The 17,829-nt window shown below is 41.5% G+C and overlaps 1 protein-coding gene across 2 annotated transcripts in view; it reads left to right on the forward strand.

Annotated features, from left to right (window-relative positions):
- The window catches only part of cyp19a1a (cytochrome P450, family 19, subfamily A, polypeptide 1a), a 28,498-nt gene extending 24,707 nt beyond the window's left edge, over positions 1-3,791 (forward strand). For both annotated transcript variants that reach the window (XM_043677368.2, XM_043677367.2), the window contains exon 11: positions 2,368-3,791. In XM_043677368.2, coding sequence (XP_043533303.1) covers positions 2,368-2,607 — 240 coding nt within the window. In that variant the 3' untranslated portion in view covers positions 2,608-3,791. The remainder of the gene's footprint in view (positions 1-2,367) is intronic.
- Positions 3,792-17,829: the final 14,038 nt, after the last annotated feature.

Below are 17,829 nucleotides of genomic sequence, written 5' to 3' on the forward strand. Positions count from 1 at the left end.
AGCAGGTGGTGTAAAACTTTTGCCTGACTCAGATGTGAGTGAAAATTGTGCTTGCTGAAAGTGACATACAAGAGCTGGGTCAATGTAGAAATTCAGCACAGTCAGTTCTTGTTTGCCATTTCTCAACTGTGTTGGGTTCAATTCTAACAGTCACCAGTCCTCAGGGCCTGCAAAACAAATATCCTCCCTCAGTTAACGGGTGCCTTCTGTCTTGTGTCATCCATCTTTTACACAGTCAGCCTGCAGATAGATAAAACCTGCACCTGTGCCAGTCAACGTTTTTGTGAACCTTTATGAATTAGCGTATGTTACAGCAAGGACGGGTTTGATTCAGTCAGATCATTTTTAATCTCCTTCCCAAGCATAAAGGAAGCAGTCAAGTGGGTGCTCTGTAAACAATACTTGAGAATTAACACAGACATTCAGGGTGTTGGAAAGAGATAGGTGTTGCACAGAAACCCTTACATGTATACATGGAGGGATATTACCAACAGGGAGGAGAAACTACAAACCTCAGAGTCCCTTTCTTTTAAGTGAAATCCAGGAACCTCAATACAGTTTCATGAATTGTTACTTGTAACCAGAGTCACCATTTGACTCAAACTGATCTTAATACTAGGAGCTCCATTGTTGAATGTTTGTATTATTGAATGGTGCAGTAGGCCTAAGGAGCTGAGTATGTGGATATGTTTGTAGGAACATAAATCAGAGCTGCCATATTAAAATAAATTGCAATTGCATAATACTCTTATTAAGTTTTTGTTTCAAAAATCTGGTTGAATAATCTGTCTTGAGCCATTAAACTCATCTCTTGGATTTAAAAGGGAGCAGAACCTCACTTAGATCTTCTCAAATATGATTAGAGTCACATAGCATTATTACTATGTTTTGTACGTACATAGTATGGTATTCATCAACCTTTTCATCAGAGTTACAGCAAAGTCAAATCATAGGTATTTCAACAAGAACATTTTTCCCCCAAAAATGTCCGTTCATTTTTGCTTCTCTTTCCTTTTTAACAACTTAGAGAGGTTTCATTTATGGTTGAGGCAGCTTCACTCAAGATGACGTTGTTTAGATACAAACGTAATAGTGAGGACCAGCAAACTGTAGGATTATGAAGAAGATCACAGATAAGCCTCCATCTGATGATGAGGCACACAGTGTTTTCAGCAATGATTCCCAGATAATAACCAGGAGCAGAAACTCTTGTTAATTTATCCTTCCCTAACTGTGATGTTCCTACTGTCACTCATGAATTTAGCTTTTTAGTATAGACTAAGGATCAAACCTGAGGTCCAACTGGCTTCACTTCTCCCCGAAATCAAACACACTGTACTTTCAACTTTTAGCCTTCTGTCAGACTTTGAACAAGTCATTGGGAGTAGGGATGCCATTTGTCAGTTATATAAACAAAAGGATACAATTCCAAAAGAGGTATAGAAACAGAGTGACCTTGTGGGTGTGTACATACATCTGTGGTGAAGAATGCAAGTCAGACTGAGAAATTAGTTTACAAGTCATACAATATCCTGGCTGTGAGAAATAGAGGCATAAAGTACAAAAGGTATGTTGTTCTGAAAAATCTTTGGTTTGGCCTCAACTCATACGCCATACTCAATTCTGGGCACCGCAATTTTAAGAAGGATGTGAAGGATTTTGGAGAAGTTTCACCAAGAATATTTCCAAGTTTGAGGAACTTCAGAAGTTTAAGATGAGATTTGACAGAAATATCAAAAATGAGGAGGTTCTTGACAGACTAGATGGAGGGAAACTTTTCCTATTGGGAGAAGGGTTGAGAACTAAAGGACACAGATTTAAGATAATTGGCGAAAGCAACGTGAAGCAAAATATTTTTACCCACTGACTTCCACCTGAATGGGAAATAGGAGCAAAGGGAAGCAGATCAACACTTGACAGGAAACCTTTGGGTGGCCACGGATAAGGTTGGAGACATGGAGCCAGCTCGTTCAGAAAGTCAACACAGACTCGATGGGCTGAATGTCCTCCTATGCTGAAACCATTTTATGTCTCTTGGCAGTCTTGCCTGCCAAGAGCAGACAATAGACATCCGGGCATAAGCAATGAGATGGGGCCTCACAGGTAAAGCATATGAAGCTATCTTGGAACTTGTTCATCATCTGAAAGTCAACAAGGGCCAGGCTAGAACTTCAGAAATTTCTCTGGATCATCTTGCAGTCCAAAGATTTCATCAAATCTCATTGAATATTTTGTCTAGATAGTGGCAATGATTGGAATTAAACTTCTTACGAACTGACATAACCATAATTATTTATCTATAAATTATATCCTGCTCCTACCCATCTATATCAGTGTAAAATAGCTCTAATTCTCCTGTATTTGTAGGTTCCTCATCGCTACTTCCAGCCATTTGGCTGTGGCCCTCGGTCCTGTGTGGGAAAATATATCGCCATGGTGATGATGAAAGGTATCTTGGTGACCATGCTGAAGAGGTACAGAGTGCACTCACATAATGGAACAACATTAGAAAATCTCAAAAATAATCATGACTTGTCCTACCACCCCAATGAGTCATACTCGCTTCCCCGAATGACCTTTACCCCAAGGAATCAAGCAGAGGCCTAAGATCCCAATTTCTATGCAAGCAGCATGCACAAGGTTTCATTAGCATGGTGCAGAGTGACTGGAGGGAAATCATCCAAATTAAATGTGCCACCTTTTCATAAAAGTTGAACCAAAGTGCTGGTTATCATTAGGATTCAAATCTTTGTGATAAAAAGATTTTTTTTCCTTCTTTAGATCCACTGGTATTATTGTTCTAGGGATAGTTTTGAAATAAAGCACTCTATTTGCAATCATGGATTATCATTTTTAAGTTGTAGCTTCCACCAGGACCTTCAACCCACTCCAGGTCTCATCTCGACCACAGGGGGCAGCAATCTGGGAGTGGGCGAGATGTAAGGAGGATGAAATCAGCACAAGTGGCAAGTCAGAGAGTATGATTGATTATTTCTGTTGAGAGACCTGTGAGGCCTCGCCATGCTGTCTTTTCAGCAGAAAGAAGAAGTATACTGTGTGCACTGGAGATATGAAGATTCAGGGAAGAGGGAAATGTGGTAATGGAATTAAAAAGAATATTATTTTCAAAGTTCAGAATCTGTTCCTTATTTTACCAGTCCTATATGGAATTGTACTTTATAAACACTATGGCACTTAATATTAAATTAATAGATATGGAAGAGAATACTGTATAGACAAATAGAAACAAAACCTTCTCAACTTTACTTAATGCATGACTGAGGGGGAGACAGAGAAAAATTAAACTTTCTAGGAGAGAATGATAATGTAGGTGATAGTAAAGATAAAGAAAAACGAGCATTGTCAATTCTGTTTTGGGGAGAGGGAGTTGAGTTCTATTCTGCAATAAGGAAAGGATGTGAATTCTATTCTCTGAGGGTAGGTTCCACTGTGTGCTGAGCATGCCAGAATCATATACCTTCCACATTTGTAAATGGGCTCCATAGAGAGTAGAGGAAACCTATCCATGTGGTCAGGCTCCAGGGTAGCTGGAGGTGACACTTATCAGGCTTTCTGTGCATGGAACATTTCAAAATGTTTATACTTTAAAGACTGAAACATTCTTAAGAAAGCTCCCTAATTAGGAAGTGGCAGAATATTTTTCATATTGCACAGAGATGTTATAAACATGGATGTATAATGTACTCTTTTACAGACTTTATAGCTTTGTACATGTTTTTACATTTTGGGCCAGAGAAATTATTATTAAAATGTTCAGTATTCAGAGCACTGTCAGCACCTTCTTCACTGGCACAGAATGCCAAGTATCTATTTTGATGAAGCTACAATAAAGTTGTTGTTGTGGCTTGGCTTACGATCTTTTCTCTCATATTGAAAACAAACACTGAACCATGGTGAAACATTGTAATGATTTACAGGCAAAATGGTGCTTCAAGGCAATACTAGCACTTTATCTTCTAACCTGTTCAGTCACCAAATGAAAGGTAATCCTGTCCCATTCTGCATGGCTCCTATAGGATTGAAGCAAAGTAAAACAAGTCTGGAAGGAGGGTTGCAGGTGGAATGCGATGCCAAATATTATTGAAAGTACATTTATTGGCATTATTGAAATGCTAATTTGATTGAAAACTTACCATTTACCCCATTATTGTTAACTGAGTTATTCACATTCTAGTTATAAACAATTGTAAAGTGAAAACGATTTCAAAACTAAAACTAGTGATAAGACCTAACTGTTCAGATGTGCCCAGACTTTTTGTGCCCTTCAGATGAAGAACTACACAACAGTTGCTGGGCACTGCAGTTAATTCATGACTACTTATGTAACAACAGACAAGCTCCAATCTACAGGAGCTTCAGATTTTAATGTCTCGCTTGATAATTTTAAATGAAATCCTGGGGGTGATTAGTGATGAAGAAGTATATCGGCTTGGCCTCAACTGTACGCTATTAATTTCAGTCCATTAGAATGAAAACTGAGCTTGCAGACATGAGTATATATTACTGTGTACACACAAGTGTGTATATATAGCACTTTTCATAACCTCAAGGAGTCCCCAAAGTTTCTTGCAGCCAATAAAGAATTTTAAAATCATAATCGCTGTTGTAATGTAGAAGCAGCAAGGTGCTATAAACAATAATGTCATCATTACTGGATATAATTAGAATTATATATTGGGTAAGGGATAAATCATGGCCAGAGCATTGGAGGCAACTCTTCTGTTCAACTTCAGAACTATACATTGGATTCTTTTATGTTCGTGTGACACCACAGTTTATTATTCTTTCCCAGCGCTTGGATCTCCAACACAGCAGCATTCCAACTGGAGTGTTAGCATAGATTCTGAGCTCCAACCTCTGACATGGTACGTGTGTCTCTGACTCAAAAGTGGAAGTGATGCCACTGAACCACAAACGTTCCTTTTATAAATCAAATTGCAGGCAATGTGCCCATGACGTGACATTCCTGACTCAGTCGGTAATACCTTTGCCTCTGGATCCGAAAGTTCACATCTTTGACTGAAAGACTTGAATACAAAATCCATGCCTTACTCCAGTGCAATACTGAGGGAGTGCTGCACTGTCATAGATGCCACCTTTTGGATGAGACATTAAACCCATCTATTCTCCCAGGTGGTTGCAAAAGATCACAAGCTTTATTTCCTGAAGAACTCTGACATTCAGACCAGTGGTTATCCCTCAGTCAGCATAACAAAATGCACAGATTATCTCATCATTATAATATTGCTGTTTGTCGGAGCTGTTTTTGACACGGGAGAATTGCTTCCCTATTCCATAGATACATACAAGCACTCAGGAAATTAAGTGATGATAGGTTATAAATTAAAAGTTTTAGTAAATTCAGAGGTACTGAAATCAGTTCATGTGAGTTTCAACTTACCGAGGGTCAGTGTCTAATAATAACTTCCTTGATGAGCTGAGTCCAGTAGTTTTCTACCTTGCAGGCAAAGTGTAGGTTTCATTCCAGTTGACAACCTGGAGTCAAGGATGGAGTGTTTGAGACTGGCAGCCAGCTCAACATGGAATGCTGCTCTCCCTCTTGAGGTCCAATAACAACTGACTCAGAAGCACACAATTTAAGCACTTCCATCACTTCCAATCTCAGTTATATGACAAAAGAAGGCATTTCAAGTGCTGATGGCTCATCTCAGTGGGATAATTGTAAGACTGCTAAGCTAATAGTGTAACATTACCTCCTCCATTTGAGCTTCCATTGCGAGGTGACCTAATAACTGTAAAAGCATTAGTGCTCATTTTAGCATAATTTGTCTAGTTGTTTCTCGCTTGTCCAGAGCTCGTTGCAAGCACACAGCTCATCTCCAGGCCCTGTATCAATTTTAGCTGAAGTATCTATGCAAAGCAAGGTGTTCAGAAACTTTTAGAAACACAACATGTGATCAGCCTCAGTCATCTTAAGAGTTCAGTAAGGTTGCCAACTTTTAAATGAAACAGAAGTTAAACTTAGAAGTATCAAACAGAATCGAGCTTTATTTTAGATATTTTTTTGTATGTTCTCTTGCCATGACGCCACTTAATTAAATTATAATTGATTAGAATCAGAAATGATCTTACCTTACAAAACAACCAACTATTGGAGCGGCTCAGTGGTTAGCACTGCTGCCTCATAGCACTAGGGATCCCAGGCTTGATCCCAGCCTCGGGTGACTGTCGGTGTGGAGTTTGCACATTCTCCCCGTGTCTGCATGGGTTTCCTCCCACAATCCAAAGATGTGTGGGTCAGGTGAATTGGTCATGCTAAATTGCCCTTAGTGTTAGGAGGGAAATGGTTCTGGGCGGGTTACTCTTCAGAGGATCGGTGTGGACTGGTTGGGCCAAAGGGCCTGTTTCCGCACTGTAAGGAATCTAATCTAATCTCAGTTTTGAATGTTCCTATATCTGAAGAATATTGACCTAGATTTTGTCATCATCACTTCTCTGAAACTTCTCTGTGGGAATGCAGAACTCGTCATCAGTGATTCCATGTTTCCCCATAGAATTCATAGAAGGTGTCCTCCCATCCTGAGTGTGCAGTCAGTAAAAAGTACTGAATGAATTAAAATTTGCCCTTTTAGTCATCTTATTGTAAAACTACAGGAAAAATGTACACCCCATTGAATAAGGTCAGTTGAGCCTTGAAAAACGTTAAGTTCATAATTATTTATGAAAAGTCGCTCTGGCTCTGGAAACCTTTTATATTTGGGGAATGTCAAATTGCATCATTATTATTTTTAAAATAAATTTAGTGATAATTTAATTTCGTGTTTAATCTCATTTGTATGACCCAATGGTTTATTTTGCTCTCTGTAAAATTAAATTAAAAATCAAAAATGATTTTGCTTCCTTGTTTGCGATCTGTGAGGCTATGTCAATGTGATGTGCTGCTTGCTTGATTACAGCACTGTAGCTGGGAAAGCAACCATCCCCTTCCCCTTAATGGGGGAGGTGGTGCTGCAAGTGCTAATGTCACCCAGCTAGTAATCCAAGAAAATGGGTCCAAATCCCACTTTAGCAGAATTATTTTTTTTTAAATCTGGAATTCAAAGCTGGTCTAATGGTGACCAGACAATCATTGCCAACGGTTTTGAAAACCTATCTGGTTCACTCTTGCATAATGAAAAGTAAATCTGCTGTCCTTACCTGACTTGGCCCTATATGTGACCCTTAACTGTCTCCTGAAAAAGCCAGTTCAAGGGTAACTAGAGATGGGCAATAAATGTTGGCCTAGACAACAACAGCCACATGAAGTCCCTGCAAATGAATTTTAAAAAACTTGACATCAGATCCAACCTTGGGAAAAGTTAAATTAATGTCACAAAGGGCACTAGATCATTATGGATAGCTTTCCTCAAGATCAGCAACCACTTTGTCAGTGACCACAAAATCCAAGCCTTATGAACAGGGATTTCCTACACTCACAATTACCAGTGAAGCCATAAAGAAGGAGAACAGGAGGACTGCAGATTCTGGAGATCAGAGTTGAGAGTGTGGTGCTGGAAAAGCACAGCAGGTCAGGCAGCATCCAAGGAGCAGCAGAATCGCCGTTTCAGGCATAAGCCTGATGAAGGGCTTATGCCCAAAACGTTGATTCTCCTGCTCCTCGGATGCTGACTGACCTGCTGTGCTTTTCCAGCACCCACACTCTCAACAGTGAAGCCATAAACCTGTATATTAAGAGTACATTTATGATTTCTCTCCAAAACGTGAGGAGCAGAAAGTCACCCCATAGTGTCCAGTAAAATTGCTAAATTGCCCATAGAGTGCTAGATGGGTTATTCAGAAGGAAATGGGTCTGAGTGGGTTACTCTTTGGAGGGTCGGTATGGACTGGTTGGGCCAAAGGGCCTGTAGGGAATCTAATCTACGAAGTTTAAAAAAAAAGGGGCAGCATGGTGGCGCAGTGGTTAGCGCCAGAGACCCAGGTTCAATTCCCGTATTGGGCAACTGTCTGTGTGGAGTTTGCACATTGTCCCCATGTCTGCATGGGTTTCCTCTGAGTGCTCCAGTTTCCTCCCACAGTCCAAAGATGTGCAGGTTAGGTGAAGGGGTAAATGTAGGGAAATGGGTGTGGGTGGGTTGCTGTTCGGAGGGTAGGTGTGGACTTGTTGAGCCAAAGGGCCTGTTTCCATACTGTAAATAATCTAATCTAACGAATCTCCCATGGGGAACCTTGTCGAATGCCTTACTGAAGTCCACATAGATCACATCTACTGCTCTGCCTTCATCAATCTTCTTTGTTACTTCAAAAAAAACTCAATCAAGTTTGTGAGACATGATTTCCCATGTACAAAGCCATGTTGACTATACCTAATCAGTCCTTGCCTTTCCAAATACATGTACATCCTGTCCCTCAGGATTCCCTCCAACAAATTGCCCACCACCGAGGTCAGGCTCACTGGTCTATATTCCCTAGCTTGTCTTTACCGCCCTTCTTAAACAATGGCACTATGTTTACCAACCTCCAGTCTTCCGGCACCTCACCTGTGACTATCGATGATACAAATATCTCAGCAAGAGGCCCAGCAATCACTTCTCTGGCATCCCACAGAATTCTCGGGTACACCTGATCAGGTCCTGGGGATTTATCCACTTTTAACCATTTCAAGACATCCAGCACTTCCTCCTCTGTAATCTGGACATTTTGCAAGATGTCACCATCTATTTCCCTTCAGTCTATATCTTCCTTTTCCACAGTAAATACTGATGCAAAATACCCATTTAGTATCTTCCCCATTTTCTGTAGCTCCACACAAAGGCCGCCTTGCTGATCTTTGTGGGGCCCTATTCTCTCCCTAGTTACCCTTTTTCCTTAATATATTTGTAAAAACCGTTTGGATTCTCTTTAATTCTATTTGCCAAAGCTATCTCATGTCCCCGTTTTGCCCTCCTGATTTCCCTCTTAAGTATACTCCTACTTCCTTTATACTCTTCTAAGGATTCACTCGATCTATCCTGTCTATACCTGACATATGCTTGCTCCAACTGTCTTTTCATCACACAACTAATGAGGAATCTCTCCTAGTCTTCTAGTCTGCCATTATAGTGGGTTGGGAAAGATTTGCAGGCTTACACAGAGCCAGTTTAGCCATTGTGAAGATAGTCGCATTATGACGATGCTCCTTTTACTATCAAGTCTTTCGCTGGAACTTGATCCTGGCTCAGAGACAGTGATGCTACCCTGAAATGCTTTCATTGACAATTTTTAACTCAGTGGAACATTTACCTTTCGGTTGTAAGTGTGAGTTTGACAGTCATGGGATGGGGAGCATTGTCAGTTAATTTAAGTACCACTAAAATGGAACAAATCTGTTCATTCCTCATTTTACAGTTGCCACAAATAAGCAAATCCCGAGAACCTTAAAACGTTTATAGTATTCCAGAAGGGGAATGCCACAGTGTATAATGTCAATTGCCTGATTATAATAGAAATTCTCGTATGGCAGGTTTCTTCATTGAAAAAGGCAGATAGAGACTGCAGCTCATTGGATTAAACGGAACTCGACTTGATTTTCTGCTTTCTTTTCGACAATTAGCCAAAAGCCCTTGCCCGATTTGATGTATTCATTTGAAGAAATGTGCACTGTTCAATAAATTGAATACCACCAAATGGGATGATTCTGAGAATAATGCATGGTCATTCTCTTGCTCAAAAAATCCATACTATTGAAATGTTTGTGTTAAAAATAAGTGTTGAGTTACACTGAGTTCAGTAGGTGTACTACCAATGCATTTCTGAAAGTCTCTTTGTCCTTGAAGCTGAACACAGCCTCGGTTCATTAGGTTTCATATAATCATTCTTGTGTTTTTTTTTCAGTAAATAGCTTTACACAAAAACTTTTCGAAATAAAATGTTCAACAGAACATGGATTTTACTGTATAAATTCATATTGTTATTACTTCGTTATAAAAAATGCATTTAAGTGAAAAAGTATGCCTTATTTGATGAACATAAGCAACATTAACGTATCCTTCACTTTCATTTGTTCATCTTTATAAAGGCTAGATGTCCCTTTTACAATGAGCTCAAGTCACTGTGGCTAAGCCTTGCTATAAGCCATGTATTATTTACCTGCTGTTTCTATAGTTACCATAAATTATAAACATCCAGTCATACACACAAGCAAGAACAGTCGCTTGCACAAGCATAGATCTCAAGTCTGTACTTTTGTCACCATATACCTACTAGTCTCAAAGTAAAGCCACCTTGAATTTGATAAATTATTTGCATCCTTAAATATAAAGCACAGTTGGACACGTTGATTTATAGGAGGTGCATTGGCATTGAGGGGACTTTGACAACGTTGGCACAACGTGTAGAGTTGATAAGCTTTACTATATCTCAAAGCACTTCATGAACACAATGAGCTACAGCTAATGTTTTTTCATACAGCGTCAAATGGTGGCCATTCTGTTATCAAGAGCCTCCCGCATACCCAAATGAACAAATTAACATTAATCTGTTTTTGGATGATATGGTAAAGGCTCTATTGCTGGCCAGAACACAGTAGCTCAATGGAGGGAAATCAGAGTGAATATTTCAGGTCGTGTGACCCTTCCTCAGAAATGTTGACTCTGATTTCTTTCACAGATGCTGCCAGACTGGCTGAGCTCCTCCAGCAATTTCTGTTTTGGTTTCTGATTTATGGCACCCGCAGTTCTTTTGGTTTTTATTCACAACAGTTCCATAGAAGTTGTAATCTCCACCTGAGCCATAGTCCTCTGGTAATAGTTCTAGGTTGGTAACAACTTTTTGCCAATAAAGGATTCAGTCAGCAGTGGACCATCAGCCTAGTTTGAACATCCAAATCCCAGAATGTGTCTTTAATGTACAACATTCTGACTCAAAGCTGAGACTGCTAACAACCGTAATAAGCTGCACTGATAATTTATTCACATTAAGGCAGATCTTGGCTTTGTGCAGAATTACAGCGGTGATTGTGAGCCAGCATCTCTTATACATTGCTTATAATTTTTATTTCCTTTTACTTCAGCGAGTTGATTTTAAAGAGATTTAAACTAGTTGCTCATTAACTATCACCTGTTTTACACTGTTGAATAAATTCAAATTTTATTTCAATATTGTCTATTTACATAGATCATAGGTGCCAATGAAAAGGTAGTTACTCCTTATTGTAACATTAAATTTAAAACGTCTATTTATTCTGGGGTTTTTTTTTGGTGAGGTTTGGTCTCTGATGATTTTGATGGAATTACATCTCTGATTAAAATGTGTAAAGTTGGCAATTAGGAACTGTCATGTCTGTCAGGGCTGCGCATGCTACAGCATGCAGTGAGCAGACAGAGGGCTGTGCCACTAGTCTGTGTTACTTTGAATAGCAGCAGTTTTTCAGGCTCTTTGGAGCTGTGCGGTGATGTGGATTAGAGAGTACCTGTTGTGAAGTGAATGAAAAACAGTGGCTTGGTCAGGACAAAAGGCCTGAATGAAGTCTGCTCAGCACTTTCAGTGCATGCTGAGCTGAACACAGACTTCCTGTTGCATGTTGGAATCAGGGAGCTGAGTGCTGCTTAAGTTAAAAAAGAACTGTAATTTACCCACTGGGAATCCCGAACAAAGTATCAGAAAGTGGAGATTTCTCTAGCTGTGCAGGATGTTGCATTTTGTGTATTTTTAGATGGAATGAACACCTCAAAATGGCTAAATTATTGATTCTCATAGGATGGAAAAGATGGAAGGATTGAAATTGAATGTACCCAATTTGCACACACGCTGATCAAGGGTTGAAGTGCAGAGTGGAAACGTCAAAAGCACAACTAAGCCAAGCCGAGAGGAGTTGGAAAGCAATTATACAGTCATAGAGTCATAGAGATGTAAAGCACGGAAATAGATCCTTCGGTCCAATTCATCCATGCTGACCAAATATCCTAAATCAATCTAGTCCCATTTTCCAGCATTTCGTCCATATCCCTCTTAACCCTTCCTGTTCATGCCTTTTAAATGTTGCAATTGTATCAGCCTCAACCACTTCCTCTGGCAGCTCATTCCATACACACAGCACCATCAGCATGAAAAAATTGCCCTTGAGGTCCCTTTTAAATATTTCCCCTCTCACCTTAAACCTTTGCCCTCTAGTTTTGGACTCTCCACTCCGGGGAAAAGACCTTGGCTATTCACCCTATCCATGCATTGAATCTTAATAACTTTATAGCTGCTCCAGAAAATGGCATCCTTGAAAATGAGGAGAAAGTGAGGTCTGCAGATGCTGGAGATCAGAGATGGAAATGTGTTGCTGGAAAAACGCAGCAGGTCAGGCAGCATCTAGGGAACAGGAGAATCGACGTTTCGGGCATTAGCCCTTCTTCAGGAATGAGGAAAGTTGGTCCAGCAGGCTAAGATAAAAGATAGGAAGGAGGGACTTGGGGGAGGGGCGTCGGAAATGTGATAGGTGAAAGAGGTCAAGGTGAGGGTGATAGGTCAGACTGGGGTGGGGGCGGAGAGGTCGGGAAGAAGATTGCAGGTTAGGAAGGCGGTGCTGAATTTGATGGATTTGACTGAGACAGGCTGGGGGGAGGGGAAATGAGGAAACTGGTGAAATCCGAGTTCATCCCTTGTGGTTGGAGGGTTCCTAGCCGGAAGATGAGGCGTTCTTCCTCCAACCGTCGTTTCGCTGTGGTCTGACGATGGAGGAGTCCAAAGACCTGCATATCCTTGGTGGAGTGGGAGGGGGAATTGAAATGTTGAGCTACAGGGTGGTTGGGTTGGTTGATCCGGGTGTCCCAGAGGTGTTCTCTGAAACGCTCCGCAAGTAGGCCGCCTACTTGCGGAGCGTTTCAGAGAATACCTCTGGGACACCCGGACCAACCAACCCAACCACCCTGTAGCTCAACATTTCAATTCCCCCTCCCACTCCACCAAGGATATGCAGGTCTTTGGACTCCTCCATCGTCAGACCACAACAAAACGACGGTTGGAGGAAGAACGCCTCATCTTCCGGCTAGGAACCCTCCAACCACAAGGGTTGAACTCGGATTTCACCAGTTTCCTCATTTCCCCTCCCCCCAGCCTGTCTCAGTCAAATCCATCAAATTCAGCACCGCCTTCCTAACCTGCAATCCTCTTCCCGACCTCTCCGCCCCCACCCCAGTCTGACCTATCACCCTCACCTTGACCTCTTTCCACCTATCACATTTCCAACGCCCCTCCCCCAAGTCCCTCCTCCCTATCTTTTATCTTAGCCTGCTGGACCAACTTTCCTCATTCCTGAAGAAGGGCTAATGCCCGAAACGTCAATTCTCCTGTTCCCTAGATGCTGCCTGACCTGCTGCGTTTTTCCAGCAACACATTTCCATCCTTGAAAATGACTTTTATATACTGCAGATGCAGTTAGCCAGTTTGCAAATCTTAATGAGGCAGTAGGGTGTAGGCTCCCTTGCACAGCCCAAATATCTTAGCAGTAAGGGACAGACTAAAACAGATGCACAACCTATCTTATATTTGAAAATCCCTACAATAGCTTCCTGGGGAGATCCCTTGCTGCTGGCATGTGGTCAAACATGGAGTTACATTAAATGTGCCATTGGCTCATGTAGTCTCTGAAGTAGCTTCACTCCCTCAAGAAGGTTACATCTTTTAAGAAACCATGAACCTGAAATTTTCCCAGCTCGGCACTCTCAGGATTAATATCCAGGACCCTGACCACAGCGATTGTAACGTGGTCAGCCAGGTAGACCGCATAGAATATGAGTTCCCTGATTAGGGCTGTTAATCTGGGCCAGTCAGGGAGCCCTGGCTGACAGATAGGGACAGGAGTGTCAGACATCTTGTTTACTCTGAGAGCTGGCTCTGAGGGGGCTGGATTAGTGTCAAGGACTCTCCATGTGTAAATGAATGGTGACTTGGTCTTGGGATATTGGCCTCTGTGGTGAAATGGATGAAAAGATCCCAGCCATTTCTTCGAACACATGGCTGGCTTTGGACAAATGTAAAAGATGCCCAAAGCATATCATTTTCATGAGGGTGAGAGTGACATGGGGATGAGTAGGTTAGTTGTACTGAACTTGTAAAAGATTATGATTGCAGAGTGTTACATCCTAATTCTCTATCTCCTTCAAGTTAGAAGGATACTTGGGATCAGGTTCCAGCTTGTTCCTTTGGTTGGCTTTCTACCTGATGAGAATTCTAACTGCCTTGTTTTGGACAAGGAACCTAACATCTTTCCAAATACATATCATTTTTAGTTGATGAGCGAATCTTTCATCAAGTTATACATGACTCGCTCCATTTTATAATTCATGTAAAGTTAGAGTAAGTAAGTGTTACCAAAAGACGATAAGACATTGGAGGAGAATTAGCTTCAAAAACAGAATTTGCTGAAAAAGCTCAGCAGATTTGGCAGCATCAGTGGAGAAAAATCAGAGTTAGTGTTTCAGGTCAAGTGACCCTTCCTCAGAACTCACTCCACCGAAATGTGAACTCTGATTTCTCTCCACAGATGTTGCCAAACCTTCTGAGCTTTTCCAGCAATTTCTGTTTTTGTTTCTGATTTACAGCATCCACAGTTCTTTCAGTTTAGGTTGTATGAGAGTCCCTCGTGCAAACCACTTTCCCTTGCATGCACACTGCACCACCCACCCCTCCAACCCCCCAGAGAAATCATAACTGTGAAGCCCTGTTTCCCGTTTTTTCATGCTTTGTCAGTGTGACTAGTTAGATTGAACAGTGGAGAGGAGGTAGTAGTAAAGAAGCAATGTTTCTTACCAAGACCTACAGCTATCTTTTTAAAATAAATGTAGAGCTGTTGTGGAGAAATTAGACTCTTCATAAATTCCCTTCCGACATTTCCCTATTAAAAATGTACTGCACAGCATGTCAGTTGTTCACCAGTAGAGGACAGTGTGTGAAAATTAAACTGTGGTATATGTTACAATATGTTTTTTTTAAACATGAAATAATACTCTAAATCATTTGGGCCTTTTTCCATAAAGGATTCCACTAATTTCATAAAATAATGTTACACATAGAAGATATTCTAGAACGAATGTAATAATGATTGTCAATATTCTCTGAGAGTAGGTATTCTGTACTTCCCATTTTTCACTGAAAATCTTGGATAGCCTTTATAGCAGTCTCTCTATAATATTTTACATAGCATTCATCATTAGAAAACATCACAACTGAAGGAGACATAACTCATCACACAGTATTAGAATTGGTAGGATGTAAAACAACTGTGTACGTGCTTGACTGAGGACCCTTTCTGTGCAGGGCTGGCTAATTAACAAAGGCACACATTTACTTTATTCCATCTTTTAGAAATAAGCCAAAGCACTTCACATCCAGTACATTATTCTTCACTGCAATGACTGTTGCTGCGTAGGCAAATCTATTAAAAGGAGGATCAGAAAATGAGTTGAGGGAATCTTTAATTTCTACTCCTACTGCTTTGTGCAGTGCATTTTTTTCACTAACTATATTCTGTGTAATAACCCTCCTTTTCATTTCATAAATAACATGGTGTCTTTTCATAACAATCTAAACACAAGAATATTCCTTTCCTTTTCACTGTGTTGAGCCAATGACCTAATTTTTTGTGTTTCATGGTAGTGGGTGTGCAGAATTAGCAACTTCACAGAACCTCATTATTCACTTCATACTCTAGGCTGCTGCTTTTACATTGAATTCCTGAAAAGAGGAGTAAAGTGTTTCTGGATATAAATATGTGACTTTGTCTAGCTATTTAATCACATCCATCCAAAATCTTTTAAAGTGAGTCTGATTTCTCAAAACTCAGCTGCAGATTTCAACCATTATTCTGACGCTGATTAATTATTATAGACCTTAGACTATAGCGTATAGGAACTGGAGTAGGCCATTTGTCCCCTTGCACCTGCTCCACCATTCAGTAGGCAAACGTGAGGACCGCAGATGCTGGGAATCAGAGTTTAGATCAGAGTGGTGCTGGAAAAGCACAGCAGATCTGGCAGCATCCGATGAGCAGGAAAATCGACATTTCGGGCAAAAGTCCTTCATCAGGAATGCTACCGCCAAGACATTAACCGCCTCAAACTGTCTACCCCCCCCCCCCCCCACTCCAACCTCTCACCCTCACAACGCGCAGTCCTCTGCTCTAATCCCAACCTCACCATCAAACCAGCAGATAAAGGGGGTGCAGTAGTAGTTTGGCGCACTGATCTCTACACCACTGAAGCCAGACGCCAACTCGAAGACACCTCCTCCTACTGCCCCCTCGACCATGACCACACTCCCCATCAGAGCTGAAAATGTGTTGCTGGAAAAGCGCAGCAGGTCAGGCAGCATCCAAGGAGCAGGAGAATCGGCGTTTTGGGTATAAGCCCTTCTTCAGGATTCCTGAAGAATCTGCAGTCCTCACTTTCTCCCACTCCCCATCACCAAACCATCATCTTCCAGACCATACAGAACCTCATCACCTCAGGAGATCTCCCACCCACAGCTTCCAACCTCATAGTCCGGGAACCCTGCACCACCCGATTCTACCTCCTTCCCAAGATCCACAAGCCTGACCACCCTGGCCGACCCATTGTCTCAGCATGCTCCTGCCCCACCGAACTCATCTCCACCTACCTCTATACTATCCTATCCCCCTAGTCCAGAAACTCCCCACATACGTTCGAGACACCACCCATGCCCTCCACCTCTGCGAAGACTTCCGTTTCCCCGGCCCCCAACACCTCATCTTCACCATTCCTGATGAAGGGCTTTTGCCCGAAATATCGATTTTCCTGCTCCTCGGATGCTGCCTGACCTGCTGTGCTTTTTCAGCACCACTCTGATTTAAACCCTACCATTCAATAGGATCCCACATTCCTCACATCCACTTTCTTGCCCTTTCCCTTGATCCCTGACTGATCAAAAATCTATCTCTGCCTTAAGTATCCACAAGGACTCTGCCCCAACAGCTCTCTGCCCCAATGAGTTCCAAAAACACTCAACCCTCTGAGAGAAGAAATTCCTCCTCATCTCAGTCTTAAATTGGTGCCTCTTTATTCTGAGACTATGCCCTCTGGTCACAGATTCTCCCATGAGGGGAAACATCCCCTTAGCATTTACCCTGTCAAGCCCCTTAACAATCTGATATGTTTCAATGAAATCAGCTCTCATTTCTCTAAACTTCTGTTCCCACCTGTTTAGCTTTTTGAATAAAAAGCAATGAATCAGTGCTGGTCTGGGACCTAATCATTATTGTTCATTATTTTCATTTATTTTGGCATGTAGGTAAATTCAAAAATAGCCACCAATAGCTATACAATTTATAAATTGAAGATCTCATCTTCAAAAAAGTTAGCACTGCTGCCTCGCAGCGCCAGAGACCCGGGTTCAATTCCCGCCTCAGGCGACTGACTGTGTGGAGTTTGCACGTTCTCCCCGTGTCTGCGTGGGTTTCCTCCGGGTGCTCCGGTTTCCTCCCACAGTCCAAAGATGTGCAGGTCAGGTGAATTGGCCATGCTAAATTGCCCGTAGTGTTAGGTAAGGGGTAAATGTAGGGGTATGGGTGGGTTACGCTTCGGCGGGTCGGTGTGGACTTGTTGGGCCGAAGGGCCTGTTTCCACACTGTAAAGTAATCTAATCTAATCTAAATTTTGAAGGATGGTGGAGGCAGAAACCATTGCAACTTTAACAACAGCTTGCATTTATGTAGCATCTTTAATGCAATAAAAAGGTGCTAAGTGCTTTCACAGACTCTTTATGAAACAGAATTTGATACCGAACCACAGGAAGCCATGTCACGGTATGTGATCAGAAATTTGGTCATCCGCTCATTTTGTGTCACTGAGGGTCATGAAAGACTGAAGC

This window comes from Chiloscyllium plagiosum, unplaced genomic scaffold (genome assembly GCF_037043375.1).
Source record: "Chiloscyllium plagiosum isolate Xiang-an unplaced genomic scaffold, Cpla_swu_hap1 HiC_scaffold_39, whole genome shotgun sequence".
In the NCBI taxonomy this organism is placed as follows: domain Eukaryota; kingdom Metazoa; phylum Chordata; class Chondrichthyes; order Orectolobiformes; family Hemiscylliidae; genus Chiloscyllium; species Chiloscyllium plagiosum.